At 39.6% G+C, this 21,486-nt stretch overlaps 1 protein-coding gene across 1 annotated transcript in view; it reads left to right on the forward strand.

Moving 5' to 3' along the window:
- The window catches only part of LOC119976524 (golgin subfamily A member 4-like), a 1,176,663-nt gene that overhangs the window by 1,058,273 nt on the left and 96,904 nt on the right, over positions 1–21,486 (forward strand). Inside the window, exons 180-196 of the mRNA XM_038817077.1 lie at positions 625–651; positions 1,905–1,940; positions 3,577–3,603; positions 5,047–5,082; positions 5,928–5,954; positions 6,112–6,138; positions 7,954–7,980; positions 9,234–9,269; positions 10,905–10,931; positions 12,367–12,402; positions 13,248–13,274; positions 13,440–13,466; positions 15,280–15,306; positions 16,560–16,595; positions 16,957–16,983; positions 19,118–19,153; positions 21,385–21,411. Coding sequence (XP_038673005.1) covers positions 625–651; positions 1,905–1,940; positions 3,577–3,603; positions 5,047–5,082; positions 5,928–5,954; positions 6,112–6,138; positions 7,954–7,980; positions 9,234–9,269; positions 10,905–10,931; positions 12,367–12,402; positions 13,248–13,274; positions 13,440–13,466; positions 15,280–15,306; positions 16,560–16,595; positions 16,957–16,983; positions 19,118–19,153; positions 21,385–21,411 — 513 coding nt within the window. The remainder of the gene's footprint in view (positions 1–624; positions 652–1,904; positions 1,941–3,576; positions 3,604–5,046; positions 5,083–5,927; positions 5,955–6,111; positions 6,139–7,953; positions 7,981–9,233; positions 9,270–10,904; positions 10,932–12,366; positions 12,403–13,247; positions 13,275–13,439; positions 13,467–15,279; positions 15,307–16,559; positions 16,596–16,956; positions 16,984–19,117; positions 19,154–21,384; positions 21,412–21,486) is intronic.

Genomic DNA, 21,486 nt, shown 5'->3' on the forward strand with positions numbered 1-21,486 from the left:
CGGCAGAGGAAGACGCGAGGTCAACCAACCTCCGTCCCTAGTGGGAGCTGGATCCGGGTGCCTGATCAGAAAGACCAGTATCCCCAATAGTCGATGACTCCAACACTGCTATAGAAGAATCTGAGCAGGCGACCCACCCGACTGGAGAGTTAGTAACCCATACCTTCTGTAGCAAAATATATAATCAAGGGAAACCTGGAACGAAAACTGAAACAAACCTGGGAGTACAGAGTTTGTGCGAAGAAACATCCTATACGGTCGCCTTCATGGAAGAGGTCGTTATCGAACGCAGCTATGACAGAACAGCAGTCAAAGAAGAGACGATCCACTATGCCACCGATGGGCTGTTGTGCAGACTATGCGATTCCGTCCTCCCCACCGACGAGCACCCTGTTCCCAAGCTCCAAATACTTAAAGGCACGAGGGAGAGAAATGTATAATTTTGGGTCCGTTAACCTATTAAACCCAAATCCCGGACAGAATCAGCGTCCGAAGACTACGCAGTGGGGTACAGGAAAATATATCACAGCCCATGACAAGATTGAAGTTTGAACATAAGTACTGCAACTGTGCGCACACATCACAAACATTTGAATGTTCAAATTTAAATTATTTCTCTCACAGAAATGAACCTGTATGAAAAAGATAAGCGTAAGACATTTCAGATGCGGTTATTTCATGCATGGTTCCTTTCGCAAAACTTAACGTCCAGACCAACACTAACGATAGTTTTCTTTCTTTAAAAACTAATGATCGAGTTCAGAGTGGCAAACTCCCTGTGATGCCATAATTATTAACTATAAATTTTCAATGCATTCCACTTCTTATCCTTTTGCTTTCCAGGATGTCCCAGGTTCATGTCCTTGATTCAGCCAAGCCACCACACAAACCAACCAGACCACCGCAACCGGGGAACACCCCCTGCCCTTCTCACGACAGACACAATTAAACAGAAGTAATATCTCTTTTAACTCTCTGACGCCAGTGTTTTTTGTTCCAACTCAGTCCAAAGGCAATATTAACCTTTGTTTGTCGCACAAAATTACGAAGAGCAGAGAGAAACCTGCATTTCAAGCCATCCCCGTTCTTCTAGTTGACGTCAAAATTTATAGAATCGGTAGACAAGTCAATCTGGAAAACAGTAACGAGGTCTGAACTATCATGGAGGAATGCGGCATTTCCCGAGAGTTACTTACACGGGCTCAATTTCATTCATCTGCCAGTTTGTGCTTACATTGACCAACAACATCTGCAATTATACAAATTCATAATGACAATTAGTAGTCGTATCCCTCCAAGCGGATTGATGTTAAGTTTTCGTTTGCTTATTTGTGTCTGAAGTCACGATTTCCATGACCTGAAAGATATTTACAGTTTCAAACGAGCGTCGGGTTCTGCCATCTCCTCGCGATGTTGCCTGGCTCTATTCGTTACCGAATGCTTCTTCCGTTCCTGGACACTGGATCCAGCAATTAGGAGTCGTTTATAAAAGTGTCATTACGCACCAGCTCAGTTAGCTGCCAGGAATACTATCAGGTCCGCCAATAACAGCTCGAATGGCCTTAACTGTTTATCTGGCAATTAATGCATTTATATTCGCTTTTCCTAACTTTATTCTTTCATGGGTTCAGACTTGTTTTTCTGCAAAGCGATTCACGTTGAATATCTAACCATCATTTTATCAGGGCGCTTTGACTTCGAGGTTATTCTTTCCTTCTGGAGGTTCGCCACGCTCTGATTCATAAGTAATTGCCATGTAAAGACAACGCAGCTTCTTTGCATGTCGACGTACAACGTTAACAATAATATAAAACAGTAGCATGAAACTGTTTTAAAAATCATAACAAAACCAGAGATATGAGTAAAGTTACGGCTACTTAAATCATACTTCTATTCCATTTCAGAAATAGAAATGTTGAAAAGTCGTCTGGATGAAACGGGTTAGCGAAATTTTAAATGAACCAATGTTGTATGCGTTTAAGTTGCATCAAAGTGTTTGCTGGGGGAAGAACTTTCAATGCATTACTTCAAGATTTGCTGCTGGAAATTTGAAACTAAAACTTTTAACTTCTAATCTCTAGAATATATTTTATGTTTAGGTATTTGTGATTGAAACATATGTCAAAACTACTGTTGAAATGCATTTCAGATATTCTATCGATAATTGTTTCGAGCAATTATTTTTCTTCTAAATCATTGGATTAAAATAAACCCTTAATATCCCTCGGTCAACAAACTCTCAATTTAACACTCTAATGTACACAAATTCAGCACTTTCATGGCAGCTTAAACTTCCTCAGTTAGTCATTGATATTGAACAGGTCTGGCAGAAGCTTTCTTCATCAGTGGATTATTTCCTCGTTGGGACTTATGATATCACATTAAATGGCCGATACTTCATTTTCAACAGATTCCTTTTGACATATCTCTACAGTCATCGTGAGCCAGCTATGTCTTCACGTATCTTTGAAAATTTCAGGCACTCTTTGAAGAACCCTGTTCTCATGTTTAGAGTTTCTGCAAAATTGTAACATATTGTGATCCCTCTGACTGGTATTATACATTATTGAATGCCTCATTACACATAACCAGATTCAAAATCAACTTCCGGCCGAAGTCCAAAGACGCACTGTTCCAATAGGAAGTTAAAGTGTCTCAAAATTTATTTTTGCACTCATTATCGAGTTAGGCTTTGCCAATGTGCTTCGCCAAATTCATGTGATGTTGAATGTCGCACTTGATTATTGTAGTAAAACACTTGCAACCCCATATTATCTGTTGATATGTGGGCGACAGTTCTGTATTGTTACTGTTGAGGGGCGGTAAATACGTCGATCATTAAGAATTTTTTGCCGTTATCTCGGATTCCTATCCAAATATTTTCGCCATAAATATTATCTGAAGAGAGGTAATTTCTTACTTTTGTACTCACCTCACCCTTTACTCACAGAGCTTTATGATGTCCATTTACATTCCCAATGTTTATACGAAATATCAGATAACCTTGAATAATATGGTCACGTTGAAAACGTGCATCTCTAAATCCCATGTTACTAACATTTATGCATTTATATTTGTGCAGTTATTTCGCACAACTTAGAACCAATGCCAAATACGGGATATGGACAATTTTGGAGAACAACACATTTCTCGTTATCAGTATATGAGATGACAGTTAAATATCTGGCTCCATGAGCTGGTATGGGCAATGGCTTGACATAAATATGAATGATGTTTCGATATTAGTAGAGGAAACATGGATCGGATAGAGCTCTGCGTAGGGAGAAAATAATCCACGTAGGTTGAGTTTGAAGTTATAAAGATGAAAATGTGTTCGTTATCAACGTATCCAAGAGTGGAAATTTTTTATTGAAATAACTACGAAACACAAACTCAGTATGATTGTTTCCTTGCTCCAATCTGTCCAGTAAAACATATAATTCATAGCTTCCCACAATGGAATATTCATCCTATATTTTCACCATATGTAGTACTAATGTTTATTGATTGAGAACCTTTTACTTTAAATTCACATTCATGTTTGTGACATTATTGCAATACATTCGTTCAACTTAGACCGAAATCTGAGTAAATATCTAACAGGCAAGTGAATCTGGCAAATTTCAATATTCCCTGATTTGCTTACCACTTAGTTTATGTGAAGCAACTCAGTGTCACCTTTCCTTGAAATGTTATTAGAACTTGCGAAGCAATATGTCTTCATATAGCTGACGATGTAATGTTCTTCCAGATCAGGTTTTTAAAAATAGTTCCTTCAGAATAACCGTGATTGCTTGGCGGCAATGATAAAATAGTTCCAATTATGGTATTTAGATTGAATGAACGGCGTATCTCGGGTTATGCGTTGCATTTTGATTGCCACCCATCTTATTTATGACATGTTGATGAACTCAACATCAAATCTCGCCATCCTGATTGAAGTGAGAGTCAATCTCTTTAATCATTAATGTCAACATTTTGACAATTCCTGGAGCCATATTTGGAATGTGGTTGAACATTTGGCAATTTATCGTACCAATGTACTGATTTACATACTATTAAATATTTATCGAAAAAATATAGGAGCCGAATATCATATTCTTACACTCTGGATGCTGTTTTGCCCGATTTTTTGTTGATATGGTTTAGTGAAGCTTGTGAAAACGATATAATCTATGAGAAAGGATATTTGTAAGATCACACGGATATTGCAAAATTCGCAATAAACCAGTGTCATTTGGAACACATACAAACAGTTTCGTTTCTGATATAATGGGCCCAATGCCGATCGTCCAACAGCAGGAGTTCACGCAGCAAATTTTTTTTTTAAATCAAAACGTGCGTGGAAAAAATCTGGAGGTAGCCTCGTAGAGATGCTGACCTTCGAAATTTGTTCTGAAGAGTAAATCAATGGTGCAAATGATCCTCGTTTAGATGGGAGTCACAAGCATAGGTAATGGATACGAAATCTAATAAGATTCCATCACAATGTTTCCGCACTACATTCAGTCCTTCTTTCGTTTCATTGTCGCATTGCTGATCGTGAATAGTGACTTAAAAATATACTTCTGGGACATATATTCTTCAAATATGTTTCTGAAAATTAGTTTGCGCTAGCAATATAATGTTAATGGCTATAGGATATTGTCTTGGCTAACTCTTGTCCTTAATCATTTTGCAATGATTTTGAATCGCTATTGTGGCTATATTTCAACTGTTATCTCTAACACTCCAGAGGATTTTGTGTCAGAATTAATGTGGCCTTTGAAACATAATGGAATTTCATATTCTAAACGATCTTCTGGCACCCAAAGTACCTTGAAAATATACACATTACAAAATAGACAAGCAATTTTACAAAACCTCGTCCAGTCCATCATCTCCAGACCTAGAACTTCTTCTGCATCTTTTGCGATTGCACAGTTCTTTGCTCAAATACGAGACTCTTTATCAGAAACAAATAAAAGTAAAAGTAATGGTTAACCGATCGGTGTAAGGTTGATTTTACTTTGCAGTTTCGCAAAACATATTGGATTTTTTTTTCAGAACTAAAACACGCCAATGAAGCTTTGATTGGCGCAGGTAAAAAAATGTTAGACTGAATTTGAAATGAAATGAAAATCGCTTATTGTCACGAGTAGGCTTCAATGAAGTTACTGTGAAAAGCCCCTAGTCGCCACATTCCGGCGCCTTTTCGGGGAGGCTGGTACGGGAATCGAACCACGCTGCTGGCCTGCTTGGTCTGCTTTAAAAGCCAGCGATTTAGCTCAGTGAGCTAAACCATCCCCTATTATGCTGTAATGGTGGCTGCGTTTTGCGCCCACACCAGAAAATGCGATAAAATGCAAAATTTATTAATTTTTGTTTATTTATTACCTTAAAGTATGCAATTGTTTGCCAATGACGGGACAATTTTCCGTGTCCAATTCACCGATCCTCATATCTCTAGGGTTGTGAGGTTGCGGCCCAAGCGGACTCGTGAAAAAGTGCAAATTCCACATGGACAGCACGCCAGGGCCGGAATCGAACTTGCATTCTCAGCGCCTTGAGTCAGCAGTGCCATCAATTGCACGACTTAATTTATTAAAATATTTTGGAAATCAAAACAATACATGGGAACTATATTTCCTGCAAAGCCATTCAAGCCCATGGAATTTAATATTTGAGTTCTTGCGCAAACATAACTCAGTTTCTGTGGAAACAGAAATGCTCACCAAATTGCGGTAATTAAATCATTAATCCTACCTGAACAAATAAGGTTAGCGATTAGTTTAGCCAATGGTGGTGACAAGCTTTCTAATATAATCAATGACAAATTGTTTTACCAAAATCATTTTTCTATGTGTTGTTTGAAACATTGATTATCAGTACTATATTTGTGTGCAGCTTCATTAGTTAACAATAACAAAATCAATATGTAAATACAGAGACGGAACTAAAGAGGAAGGAGTCAGGTATCGTGTGCTGTCTCGGATTCTGATTAATTTTGCACGTTGTAGTGTGTACTTTTCGAACCAGAACATAAAATCATTGAATTCTCGAAACGAAAATATTAAATTATAAGCTCCATGAATCTATCCTTATTGACAATTGTTCAACAATTATCTTCAGATTTCTTTGCCCGTATTAAAGTAATTGGTGAGTAACCATGGCAAAAATGCAGGTCAGAAGAGAAGGCGATTATTTATGTTGGCAGGTACACCAAATCTACGTTAAGTGATGTTGACGTGGAATTGATTTAAATAAGGAACATGTTCCGGAAATTTCATGATGACCAGAAGTACCAAGCAAACACTTTCACCTATTATATCGGACATTGACATGCGACTATGTTGGTTGCTAATTAGTTGATATCTTTATCAGAAACAACATACGAAAAATAAACCAATGTCTTATATATATGAATTTCAGGTGCATTAAAGAAGATACGTTTTACTGTCATGTACACCATTCAAGGGCTCATTTTGAAAAATCCACTTTGCACGATTCACAGACAAGTAATTCATTGTAATTCTATTTATCTTCCATGATATGTAACAAGTAAAGTCGAATAGTCCAATGACGGACGCCTGGACGATCATGGGCAATGTCCAGATTGGCATACACAAATTATCCATTCGTGTTTGAAGGTCGAATTTTTCTACATTTATTCCCGGATGTGCTCAATTCTGACACTTTGTTGCTGACAAGAATTGTAATTTAATAATCTATACCATCTGTAATGTTCTGGGCCTGGCAATCAGTGGTGGACTGCCACGCGGTGGTCACGCCGGTTAAGAACAGGTGCGGACCAGGGGAATCCGACTGTTTAATTAAAACAAATCACCGCGAAGGCCGCTGGTGGGTGTTGACGCAATGTGATTTCTGCCCAGTGCTCTGAATGTCAAAGTGAAGAAATCCAATGAAGCGGGAGTAAACAGGGGGGGGGGAGTAACTATGACTCTCTTGGACGGGTCTCCCCAGAGTGTCAACTCTGGATAGTTACTCTTGTGGTGTTTTAACGTGTTTCTATCATCACATGGAAATGCGTACCTCCACGGCAGCCCCGCTGGTAAACTCAATAGTAGTCAAAGACTACTGAGGGACTAAACGGCGAGAAAAAGCACGAGTCGGCTGTGATCCGAGTGGATCTGATATCTTGCGATATTGCCTTTGAAAAAAAAAATGTTGTGGATATGCCATGAATTATAGATGAGAACGGATGGGCTGCACCCCGGAAGACAAACCGCCCCGCAGAAGCGTCAGCAGCAGCGCTCTGTGAAAAGTGCCGATGCTGCACATGTTCTGGCTGGCCCGCCAGGCTAGTAACAGCGTCTACCTCAACCCAAACGGCAGAGGAAGACGCGAGGTCAACCAACCTCCGTCCCTACTGGGAGCTGCATCCGGGTGCCTGATCAGAAAGACCAGTATCCCCAATAGTCGATGACTCCAACACTGCTATAGAAGAATCTGAGCAGGCGACCCACCCGACTGGAGAGTTAGTAACCCAGACCTTCTGTAGCAAAATATATAATCAAGGGAAACTTGGAACGAAAACTGAAACAAACCTGGGAGTACAGAGTTTGTGCGAAGAAACATCCTATACGGTCGCCTTCATGGAAGAGGTCGTTATCGAACGCAGCTATGACAGAACAGCAGTCAAAGAAGAGACGATCCACTATGCCACCGATGGGCTGTTGTGCAGACTATGCGATTCCGTCCTCCCCACCGACGAGCACCCTGTTCCCAAGCTCCAAATACTTAAAGGCACGAGGGAGAGAAATGTATAATTTTGGGTCCGTTAACCTATTAAACCCAAATCCCGGACAGAATCAGCGTCCGAAGACTACGCAGTGGGGTACAGGAAAATATATCACAGCCCATGACAAGATTGAAGTTTGAACATAAGTACTGCAACTGTGCGCACACATCACAAACATTTGAATGTTCAAATTTAAATTATTTCTCTCACAGAAATGAACCTGTATGAAAAAGATAAGCGTAAGACATTTCAGATGCGGTTATTTCATGCATGGTTCCTTTCGCAAAACTTAACGTCCAGACCAACACTAACGATAGTTTTCTTTCTTTAAAAACTAATGATCGAGTTCAGAGTGGCAAACTCCCTGTGATGCCATAATTATTAACTATAAATTTTCAGTGCATTCCACTTCTTATCCTTTTGCTTTCCAGGATGTCCCAGGTTCATGTCCTTGATTCAGCCAAGCCACCACACAAACCAACCAGACCACCGCAACCGGGGAACACCCCCTGCCCTTCTCACGACAGACACAATTAAACAGAAGTAATATCTCTTTTAACTCTCTGACGCCAGTGTTTTTTGTTCCAACTCAGTCCAAAGGCAATATTAACCTTTGTTTGTCGCACAAAATTACGAAGAGCAGAGAGAAACCTGCATTTCAAGCCATCCCCGTTCTTCTAGTTGACGTCAAAATTTATAGAATCGGTAGACAAGTCAATCTGGAAAACAGTAACGAGGTCTGAACTATCATGCAGGAATGCGGCATTTCCCGAGAGTTACTTACACGGGCTCAATTTCATTCATCTGCCAGTTTGTGCTTACATTGACCAACAACATCTGCAATTATACAAATTCATAATGACAATTAGTAGTCGTATCCCTCCAAGCGGATTGATGTTAAGTTTTCGTTTGCTTATTTGTGTCTGAAGTCACGATTTCCATGACCTGAAAGATATTTACAGTTTCAAACGAGCGTCGGGTTCTGCCATCTCCTCGCGATGTTGCCTGGCTCTATTCGTTACCGAATGCTTCTTCCGTTCCTGGACACTGGATCCAGCAATTAGGAGTCGTTTATAAAAGTGTCATTACGCACCAGCTCAGTTAGCTGCCAGGAATACTATCAGGTCCGCCAATAACAGCTCGAATGGCCTTAACTGTTTATCTGGCAATTAATGCATTTATATTCGCTTTTCCTAACTTTATTCTTTCATGGGTTCAGACTTGTTTTTCTGCAAAGCGATTCACGTTGAATATCTAACCATCATTTTATCAGGGCGCTTTGACTTCGAGGTTATTCTTTCCTTCTGGAGGTTCGCCACGCTCTGATTCATAAGTAATTGCCATGTAAAGACAACGCAGCTTCTTTGCATGTCGACGTACAACGTTAACAATAATATAAAACAGTAGCATGAAACTTTTTTAAAAATCATAACAAAACCAGAGATATGAGTAAAGTTACGGCTACTTAAATCATACTTCTATTCCATTTCAGAAATAGAAATGTTGAAAAGTCGTCTGGATGAAAAGGGTTAGCGAAATTTTAAATGAACCAATGTTGTATGCGTTTAAGTGCATCAAATTGTTTGCTGGGGGAAGAACTTTCAATGCATTACTTCAAGATTTGCTGCTGGAAATTTGAAACTAAAACTTTTAACTTCTAATCTCTAGAATATATTTTATGTTTAGGTATTTGTGATTGAAACATATGTCAAAACTACTGTTGAAATGCATTTCAGATATTCTATCGATAATTGTTTCGAGCAATTATTTTTCTTCTAAATCATTGGATTAAAATAAACCCTTAATATCCCTCGGTCAACAAACTCTCAATTTAACACTCTAATGTACACAAATTCAGCACTTTCATGGCAGCTTAAACTTCCTCAGTTAGTCATTGATATTGAACAGGTCTGGCAGAAGCTTTCTTCATCAGTGGATTATTTCCTCGTTGGGACTTATGATATCACATTAAATGGCCGATACTTCATTTTCAACAGATTCCTTTTGACATATCTCTACAGTCATCGTGAGCCAGCTATGTCTTCACGTATCTTTGAAAATTTCAGGCACTCTTTGAAGAACCCTGTTCTCATGTTTAGAGTTTCTGCAAAATTGTAACATATTGTGATCCCTCTGACTGGTATTATACATTATTGAATGCCTCATTACACATAACCAGATTCAAAATCAACTTCCGGCCGAAGTCCAAAGACGCACTGTTCCAATAGGAAGTTAAAGTGTCTCAAAATTTATTTTTGCACTCATTATCGAGTTAGGCTTTGCCAATGTGCTTCGCCAAATTCATGTGATGTTGAATGTCGCACTTGATTATTGTAGTAAAACACTTGCAACCCCATATTATCTGTTGATATGTGGGCGACAGTTCTGTATTGTTACTGTTGAGGGGCGGTAAATACGTCGATCATTAAGAATTTTTTGCCGTTATCTCGGATTCCTATCCAAATATTTTCGCCATAAATATTTTCTGAAGAGAGGTAATTTCTTACTTTTGTACTCACCTCACCCTTTACTCACAGAGCTTTATGATGTCCATTTACATTCCCAATGTTTATACGAAATATCAGATAACCTTGAATAATATGGTCACGTTGAAAACGTGCATCTCTCAATCCCATGTTACTAACATTTATGCATTTATATTTGTGCAGTTATTTCGCACAACTTAGAACCAATGCCAAATGCGGGATATGGACAATTTTGGAGAACAACAAATTTTTCGTTATCAGTATATGAGATGACAGTTAAATATCTGGCTCCATGAGCTGGTATGGGCAATGGCTTGACATAAATATGAATGATGTTTCGATATTAGTAGAGGAAACATGGATCGGATAGAGCTCTGCGTAGGGAGAAAATAATCCACGTAGGTTGAGTTTGAAGTTATAAAGATGAAAATGTGTTCGTTATCAACGTATCCAAGAGTGGAAATTTTTTATTGAAATAACTACGAAACACAAACTCAGTATGATTGTTTCCTTGCTCCAATCTGTCCAGTAAAACATATAATTCATAGCTTCCCACAATGGAATATTCATCCTATATTTTCACCATATGTAGTACTAATGTTTATTGATTGAGAACCTTTTACTTTAAATTCACATCCAGGTTTGTGATATTATTGCAATACATTCGTTCAACTTAGACCGAAATCTGAGTAAATATCTAACAGGCAAGTGAATCTGGCAAATTTCAATATTCCCTGATTTTCTTACCACTTAGTTTATGTGAAGCAACTCAGTGTCACCTTTCCTTGAAATGTTATTAGAACTTGCGAAGCAATATGTCTTCATATAGCTGACGATGTAATGTTCTTCCAGATCAGGTTTTTAAAAATAGTTCCTTCAGAATAACCGTGATTGCTTGGCGGCAATGATAAAATAGTTCCAATTATGGTATTTAGATTGAATGAACGGCGTATCTCGGGTTATGCGTTGCATTTTGATTGCCACCCATCTTACTTATGACATGTTGATGAACTCAACATCAAATCTCGCCATCCTGATTGAAGTGAGAGTCAATCTCTTTAATCATTAATGTCAACATTTTGACAATTCCTGGAGCCATATTTGGAATGTGGTTGAACATTTGGCAATTTATCGTACCAATGTACTGATTTACATACCATTAAATATTTATCGAAAAAATATAGGAGCCGAATATCATATTCTTACACTCTGGATGCTGTTTTGCCCGATTTTTTGTTGATATGGTTTAGTGAAGCTTGTGAAAACGATATAATCTATGAGAAAGGATATTTGTAAGATCACACGGATATTGCAAAATTCGCAATAAACCAGTGTCATTTGGAACACATACAAACAGTTTCGTTTCTGATATAATGGGCCCAATGCCGATCGTCCAACAGCAGGAGTTCACGCAGCAAATTTTTTTTTTAAATCAAAACGTGCGTGGAAAAAATCTGGAGGTAGCCTGGTAGACCTTCGAAATTTGTTCTGAAGAGTAAATCAGTGGTGCAAATGATCCTCGTTCAAATGGGAGTCACAAGCATAGGTAATGGATACGAAATCTAATAAGATTCCATCACAATGTTTCCGCACTACATTCAGTCCTTCTTTCGTTTCATTGTCGCATTGCTGATCGTGAATAGTGACTTAAAAATATACTTCTGGGACATATATTCTTCAAATATGTTTCTGAAAATTAGTTTGCGCTAGCAATATAATGTTAATGGCTATAGGATATTGTCTTGGCTAACTCTTGTCCTTAATCATTTTGCAATGATTTTGAATCGCTATTGTGGCTATATTTCAACTGTTATCTCTAACACTCCAGAGGATTTTGTGTCAGAATTAATGTGGCCTTTGAAACATAATGGAATTTCATATTCTAAACGATCTTCTGGCACCCAAAGTACCTTGAAAATATACACATTACAAAATAGACAAGCAATTTTACAAAACCTAGTCCAGTCCATCTTCTCCAGACCTAGAACTTCTTCTGCATCTTTTGCGATTGCACAGTTCTTTGCTCAAATACGAAAATCTTTATCAGAAACAAATAAAAGTAAAAGTAATGGTTAACCGATCGGTGTAAGGTTGATTTTACTTTGCAGTTTCGCAAAACATATTGGATTTTTTTTTCAGAACTAAAACACGCCAATGAAGCTTTGATTGGCGCAGGTAAAAAAATGTTAGACTGAATTTGAAATGAAATGAAAATCGCTTATTGTCACGAGTAGGCTTCAATGAAGTTACTGTGAAAAGCCCCTAGTCGCCACATTCCGGCGCCTTTTCGGGGAGGCTGGTACGGGAATCGAACCACGCTGCTGGCCTGCTTGGTCTGCTTTAAAAGCCAGGGATTTAGCTCAGTGAGCTAAACCATCCCCTATTATGCTGTAATGGTGGCTGCGTTTTGCGCCCACACCAGAAAATGCGATAAAATGCAAAATTTATTAATTTTTGTTTATTTATTACCTTAAAGTATGCAATTGTTTGCCAATGACGGGACAATTTTCCGTGCCCAATTCACCGATCCTCATATCTCTAGGGTTGTGAGGTTGCGGCCCAAGCGGACTCGTGAAAAAGTGCAAATTCCACATGGACAGCACGCCAGGGCCGGAATCGAACTTGCATCCTCAGCGCCTTGAGTCAGCAGTGCCATCAATTGCACGACTTAATTTATTAAAATATTTTGGAAATCAAAACAATACATGGGAACTATATTTCCTGCAAAGCCATTCAAGCCCATGGAATTTAATATTTGAGTTCTTGCGCAAACATAACTCAGTTTCTGTGGAAACAGAAATGCTCACCAAATTGCGGTAATTAAATCATTAATCCTACCTGAACAAATAAGGTTAGCGATTAGTTTAGCCAATGGTGGTGACAAGCTTTCTAATATAATCAATGACAAATTGTTTTTCCAAAATCATTTTTCTATGTGTTGTTTGAAACATTGATTATCAGTACTATATTTGTGTGCAGCTTCATTAGTTAACAATAACAAAATCAATATGTAAATACAGAGACGGAACTAAAGAGGAAGGAGTCAGGTATCGTGTGCTGTCTCGGATTCTGATCTTCATATTAATTTTGCACGTTGTAGTGTATACTTTTCGAACCAGAACATAAAATCATTGAATTCTCGAAACGAAAATATTAAATTATAAGCTCCATGAATCTATCCTTATTGACAATTGTTCAACAATTATCTTCAGATTTCTTTGCCCGTATTAAAGTAATTGGTGAGTAACCATGGCAAAAATGCAGGTCAGAAGAGAAGGCGATTATTTATGTTGGCAGGTACACCAAATCTACGTTAAGTGATGTTGACGTGGAATTGATTTAAATAAGGAACATGTTCCGGAAATTTCATGATGACCAGAAGTACCAAGCAAACACTTTCACCTATTATATCGGACATTGACATGCGACTATGTTGGTTGCTAATTAGTTGATATCTTTATCAGAAACAACATACGAAAAATAAACCAATGTCTTATATATATGAATTTCAGGTGCATTAAAGAAGATACGTTTTACTGTCATGTACACCATTCAAGGGCTCATTTTGAAAAATCCACTTTGCACGATTCACAGACAAGTAATTCATTGTAATTCTATTTATCTTCCATGATATGTAACAAGTAAAGTCGAATAGTCCAATGACGGACGCCTGGACGATCATGGGCAATGTCCAGATTGGCATACACAAATTATCCATTCGTGTTTGAAGGTCGAATTTTTCCACATTTATTCCCGGATGTGCTCAATTCTGACACTTTGTTGCTGACAAGAATTGTAATTTAATAATCTATACCATCTGTAATGTTCTGGGCCTGGCAATCAGTGGTGGACTGCCACGCGGTGGTCACGCCGGTTAAGAACAGGTGCGGACCAGGGGAATCCGACTGTTTAATTAAAACAAATCACCGCGAAGGCCGCTGGCGGGTGTTGACGCAATGTGATTTCTGCCCAGTGCTCTGAATGTCAAAGGGAAGAAATCCAATGAAGCGCGATTAAACAGGGGGGGGGAGTAACTATGACTCTCTTGGACGGGTCTCCCCAGAGTGTCAACTCTGGATAGTTACTCTTTTGGTGTTTTAACGTGTTTCTATCATCACATGGAAATGCGTACCTCCACGGCAGCCCCGCTGGTAAACTCAATAGTAGTCAAAGACTACTGAGGGACTAAATGGCGAGAAAAAGCACGAGTCGGCTTTGAACCGAGTGGATCTGATATCTTGCGATATTGCCTTTGAAAAAAAAATGTTGTGGATATGCCATGAATTATAGATGAGAACGGATGGGCTGCACCCCGGAAGACAAACCGCCCCGCAGAAGCGTCAGCAGCAGCGCTCTGTGAAAAGTGCCGATGCTGCACATGTTCTGGCTGGCCCGCCAGGCTAGTAACAGCGTCTACCTCAACCCAAACGGCAGAGGAAGACGCGAGGTCAACCAACCTCCGTCCCTACTGGGAGCTGGATCCGGGTGCCTGATCAGAAAGACCAGTATCCCCAATAGTCGATGACTCCAACACTGCTATAGAAGAATCTGAGCAGGCGACCCACCCGACTGGAGAGTTAGTAACCCATACCTTCTGTAGCAAAATATATAATCAAGGGAAACCTGGAACGAAAACTGAAACAAACCTGGGAGTACAGAGTTTGTGCGAAGAAACATCCTATACGGTCGCCTTCATGGAAGAGGTCGTTATCGAACGCAGCTATGACAGAACAGCAGTCAAAGAAGAGACGATCCACTATGCCACCGATGGGCTGTTGTGCAGACTATGCGATTCCGTCCTCCCCACCGACGAGCACCCTGTCCCCAAGCTCCAAATACTTAAAGGCACGAGGGAGAGAAATGTATAATTTTGGGTCCGTTAACCTATTAAACCCAAATCCCGGACAGAATCAGCGTCCGAAGACTACGCAGTGGGGTACAGGAAAATATATCACAGCCCATGACAAGATTGAAGTTTGAACATAAGTACTGCAACTGTGCGCACACATCACAAACATTTGAATGTTCAAATTTAAATTATTTCTCTCACAGAAACGAACCTGTATGAAAAAGATAAGCGTAAGACATTTCAGATGCGGTTATTTCATGCATGGTTCCTTTCGCAAAACTTAACGTCCAGACCAACACTAACGATAGTTTTCTTTCTTTAAAAACTAATGATCGAGTTCAGAGTGGCAAACTCCCTGTGATGCCATAATTATTAACTATAAATTTTCAGTGCATTCCACTTCTTATCCTTTTGCTTTCCAGGATGTCCCAGGTTCATGTCCTTGATTCAGCCAAGCCACCACACAAACCAACCAGACCACCGCAACCGGGGAACACCCCCTGCCCTTCTCACGACAGACACAATTAAACAGAAGTAATATCTCTTTTAACTCTCTGACGCCAGTGTTTTTTGTTCCAACTCAGTCCAAAGGCAATATTAACCTTTGTTTGTCGCACAAAATTACGAAGAACAGAGAGAAAGCTGCATTTCAAGCCATCCCCGTTCTTCTAGTTGACGTCAAAATTTATAGAATCGGTAGACAAGTCAATCTGGAAAACAGTAACGAGGTCTGAACTATCATGCAGGAATGCGGCATTTCCCGAGAGTTACTTACACGGGCTCAATTTCATTCATCTGCCAGTTTGTGCTTACATTGACCAACAACATCTGCAATTATACAAATTCATAATGACAATTAGTAGTCGTATCCCTCCAAGCGGATTGATGTTAAATTTTCGTTTGCTTATTTGTGTCTGAAGTCACGATTTCCATGACCTGAAAGATATTTACAGTTTCAAACGAGCGTCGGGTTCTGCCATCTCCTCGCGATGTTGCCTGGCTCTATTCGTTACCGAATACTTCTTCCGTTCCTGGACACTGGATCCAGCAATTAGGAGTCGTTTATAAAAGTGTCATTACGCACCAGCTCAGTTAGCTGCCAGGAATACTATCAGGTCCGCCAATAACAGCTCGAATGGCCTTAACTGTTTATCTGGCAATTAATGCATTTATATTCGCTTTTCCTAACTTTATTGTTTCATGGGTTCAGACTTGTTTTTCTTCAAAGCGATTCACGTTGAATATCTAACCATCATTTTATCAGGGCGCTTTGACTTCGAGGTTATTCTTTCCTTCTGGAGGTTCGCCACGCTCTGATTCATAAGTAATTGCCATGTAAAGACAACGCAGCTTCTTTGCATGTCGACGTACAACGTTAACAATAATATAAAACAGTAGCATGAAACTTTTTTAAAAATCATAACAAAACCAGAGATATGAGTAAAGTTACGGCTACTTAAATCATACTTCTATTCCATTTCAGAAATAGAAATGTTGAAAAGTCGTCTGGATGAAAAGGGTTAGCGAAATTTTAAATGAACCAATGTTGTATGCGTTTAAGTTGCATCAAATTGTTTGCTGGGGGAAGAACTTTCAATGCATTACTTCAAGATTTGCTGCTGGAAATTTGAAACTAAAACTTTTAACTTCTAATCTCTAGAATATATTTTATGTTTAGGTATTTGTGATTGAAACATATGTCAAAACTACTGTTGAAATGCATTTCAGATATTCTATCGATAATTGTTTCGAGCAATTATTTTTCTGCACAATATTTTTCTACAAATGTCTGAGTTGATAGTAATTGATTCAATCAAGCTGTGAGAGGAAAAATATGTAGTTTGACACTGACAGTGATCATACTATTTTTATATTTTCAGATAAATGCGAGGTGGAACAAACCTTGGGTAATCATGAATAATTGTCAGTGCTTTCCATGCTTTGTATGAGAATGAAAAAGACGTTTTTTTGGGCCAGCGGCACATCGAAAAAAAATAATTATTATTTGCCGCAGTAGGAAAATTATGGCCGCCATGTGTGGGCGCCACTGGGGATATGATGACTGATATTCAAACCGTAGGAGCAAATCGATTCATCCATCTGCATCAGTCACTGTTTCAGCACAGTAAGCAGGAGAATCAAATGTACAAAATCCTCTGAAATATTCTCCCATCAGTTTTAATGGACAGCCAATAAAGCTGTTTGCACTATATAACATCTTTGGAAACATAGTTCAGAGGCAGGGCACATTCGTTCCTTCTCGGAACCTTTAGGTCCAGGAAAAGTAACTAGAGTCGTGCGCCTACTGCAGGGCAAGCTTTTCGTTTCCCTTCCAAAAGAAATCGGACATTTATTAAAGTTTTGTCGGCCGTCCTCATACTCCTGGTACATATGACCATAGTTCAGTATTTTCAGATGTTCTCTTAAAGTTTCGGAACCAGACAAGTATAATTAGAACCGTTGTTATGCAGCAGAAGCTGACCCACCCTTAAAATTCGTAATCCTGAAACAAAACATTATTCAACTTGTGCACATTATGTTATTCAATGGTCATGTTGTACTTTAGAAATAATTTTGCTTGTTTCTACCTGGATCCAATTCTGTAGAATGTATTTGTGGAGTCAGAGAAATATAAATTGTTCTCGATTAAATAATTAATTCGATAAACAAAAACAATCTCAATATGGATCACCTTTCATTGAATCCCGGCAGTGCAGAATAAGGTTATGAGGCCAATCGAGTCTGCACGAAACATCCAAAAGAGCAGCCTACCTGAGTACAATTTCCATCCAATCTCCGTAATCCCAGAAGCCCAACAAGTCTTTGTCCACAATGGACAATTTAGCATATCCAATCAACGTAACCTGCATATATTCGGACTCTTTTTTTTATATACGTATCTGCATGCGTGAGCTACGCAACTGCCTGCAATGGTTGTGTAGCTACAAAATCATATTATCTTGATATTATAAATGTGCAAAAAAAATCTCCAGGGTCTATAACCATTCCAAAAGAAATGTTTTGTGCCACGATAAAGTATTTTGTGCTGTTCATTGTTGAAAAATAAGCATATATGTTTGATGAGTATTTTGTATTTTATCGCATTTTCTAGTGTGGACGCAAAACGCAGCCACCACTACAACATCACTGAGCTAAATCGCTGGGTTTTGAAAGCAGACCAAGCAGGCACGGTTCGATTCCCGTACCAGCCTCCCCAGACAGGCACCGGAATGTGGCGACTAGGGGATTTTCACTGTAACTTCATTGAAGCCTACTCGTGACAATAAGCGATTTTCATTTTCATTTCATAATATCGTCATTCCTAATTTCGACAGAAAATTCAACATCTTAAAATATAAGACCAAAGGAGGGAAATGCTATTGCTCTCGCTCCATATTCTCCCCACTGTTCCCGGTCTCACCACCAATGAGAAGGAATACGTTCACTGCCAGACTCTGCCAAGTCCACAACGAATTGCATATTTTCTTCAGCGCCAAATCATTTTTCCAAAACCCAGTGCATATTGTCACAAATATCTCTAACTTGGTGTGGGGCATTTCTTCTTTACACACTTAAACGAATCGATCTTTATACAAACATGTTACATGATTATGTACAAATATTTAATGTTACCAACTGGAAGAGTATCGTGATTGAAAATGACAAGAAAACATTAAAAGGACTTTTGTTCAGTTAGTGTCTTCAAAATGTTTATTGTGCGGCAATATATGAATGAGTATCAGAATTTTGCAAAGAGCAAATCGTGATTCAAAACAATGCTGTTTCCTGAACCGCGGTATGGGTTTTGTCCTTATGCATGGGCTTAATTGTTTTCAGGCGAGAAACGTATACATTAGTAAGTCATTGCCTGTAATACATTGGAGTGTTTCATAATAAATCCAATTTTAGGCCCGGTTAACAAGTTTAATCTTGAACCCAACCCCACTTTGCATTGCGTTGTGAAAAATGTATCATCGTCAGACCCGGACACATATTTTCTCTGTGACCCGCAGTCCTCATTTTATTTCCTCGTTTTTAAAGAAATAAAGCAACTAAAAGAAAGTCTCGAGAATAAAGGTGAGACAGGATCGAAATTATATTGTTGTACCAAAGACCTAACAGAGGCTCTCACCAATGGTAAACGTAATCTTTCAGCGAACGACTCCAGGCACTCACGGATGCACGGACGATGTACTACTTTCGTTTCTAGTGCACGCGAATAATTCTGTAAGAAACCGTATCTAAAATCTGAACGTGGGGACGGTGTCAGATAATTTCTCCAGTGTATGCAATACGTGCGGTTATTTTCAAAATTTGGAGAGGTTCCCATGGCGGAAACGTAGCATAATCAAAGCATAAATAGAGATGCATGGCATACATCTTAGGCTACTAGCTGGATGCAGAATGCGACGTATTTAATAGGGATCAACCAAGTAAAGCTACAGAGCAACGAACAACCCCAAATACGTGCAATACCCTTCAGCTTGACACCAGTAAGTGCATTAAAAATACGAATGGAATTTGGTCGATCGGCCACTGAATCCTGATCCTTCCTTGAATCCGTTTAGTGCTTGTATAAGCATTAACTTACCATCAACCTCCCATTTCTCTCAACCCCAGGATAGTTCTATCCATTTAAATGAAAAATATGCTCACCGCAGCGTCGATTAAATCATAATATCTTCATTGATAATTTCGATAGAAAATTCCAAATACTAAGACAAAACACCAAAGGAGGAAAATGCTCCTGATCTCGCATCTTAGGCGCGATTCTCTCACATGGCGGGTTTGACGCCAGCCCCCCCCCCCCTTCCCGACCGGGAACCGATGCTGGTCCCCGGTCGGGGCTAGCATGCCGACGCCGTAAACTCCGGCATCGCGGGCTTAACGAATTTCGTTAAGCCCGCTTGCCAGAGTTAGCGCCGGCTGACGCGTCATATGACATCAGCCGCGGGCCGGGATGCCCCTCAGCCGCCCCGCAAAGTGATACAGCGGTGCCCACCGATCGCGGGCCCATGGCACCCTTGGCACGGCCGTGGTACTCCCGTGCCAATCGGTGCCATGGTTTTAAAGATCGAGAGTTTACGGCCGTTTTTACGAACGGCCAGACCAGGTGTGTTTGCTGCACGTAAAAACAGCCGTAAAGGGCTGGGAACTCGGCCCATCGATCAGTTGACAATCGCTGCGGGCCGTAAAAAAACGGCGGCAGCGATTCGTATCGGGAGTCGGGCGTGGGGGGGGGGGGGGGTGGGGGAGAATAGCGGGAGGGCGTCGGAACAACGTGGCCGTAAAATTTTACGAGCCACGCTATTCTCCGCACCGTCGGGAGTGTGGGGAATCGCGCCCAATATCCCCGGTCACCTTGCAACCGCGTCTCTATTAATGCCTCACTGTTCCAATGGAGTGTTTATGTATCGAAAAACAATATTTGCACTCATTATCAAGTTGGACTTTGTCAATGTGCTTTGTCAAATTACTGTGAAGTTCACTGTTGCATATGATAATTGAATATTATGTATTTACGTGTGGTCAACGATGTTGTACTGTTCTGGTCATGGGGACAATAATTGCGTCGACCACTGAGCTGTTTCCTTCGTTATTTCGCTCGCCACACAAAGTTATTCGACATAGATATGATCCGAATCAAGATTTTTCGTTAGTGTTGTACTAACCTCACCCTTTACTCACCGAGCTTTGAAACATAGAATTATTTTCCGAGTGTTCATCCGACAATTCTGACTGAATTGAATAATAAGGTCACCTTTCAACGGCGACTCTATTAATGCCATATGACCAAACTCACGCATTGATATTTGTGTTGCCATTTCACATAATTTATAACAAATGCTTAATGTAGAATAGGGACGTTTTCAGAGAAGAACGTATTTGTGATTAATCAGCATATTATCTGCACAGTAAATATTTGGTCACTTGAGATGGCGGGGCAAGGGTCTGGCTTAAATACGAATGGTGAATTTACATGAGTGGCGGAAACGTCGATCAGAGGGGTGTGAACTTTACGTCGGAATAACATAATCCACATAAGTAGACTTTGAGATTATTGAGATGAAATTGTTTTCGTTATCAATGCTTAAATGGACAGTGGATAATTTTACGGAATAAAAGATGAACCTGCTTGTTTCCTTTCTCCAAACATTGCAATAAAAATAGAATTCTTTGTTTTCCGCAATGGATCCTTCATCCTGTATTTCTACCGTATATGGTTCCAAAATTCATTTTATTAGAACATTTTATTTAAATAGACTTTCATGTTTCTGATATTACTTTAATCTATTCCTTCACCGTAGACCAAAATCTGCGTAAACAAATAACAGGCGAGTGACATTGACAGCTTTCAATATTCCCTCGTTTAGTCACGACTTAGTTTACGTGAGCAAAGCAGTACGACT

Source organism: Scyliorhinus canicula, chromosome 13, assembly GCF_902713615.1.
Source record: "Scyliorhinus canicula chromosome 13, sScyCan1.1, whole genome shotgun sequence".
Taxonomy (NCBI): domain Eukaryota; kingdom Metazoa; phylum Chordata; class Chondrichthyes; order Carcharhiniformes; family Scyliorhinidae; genus Scyliorhinus; species Scyliorhinus canicula.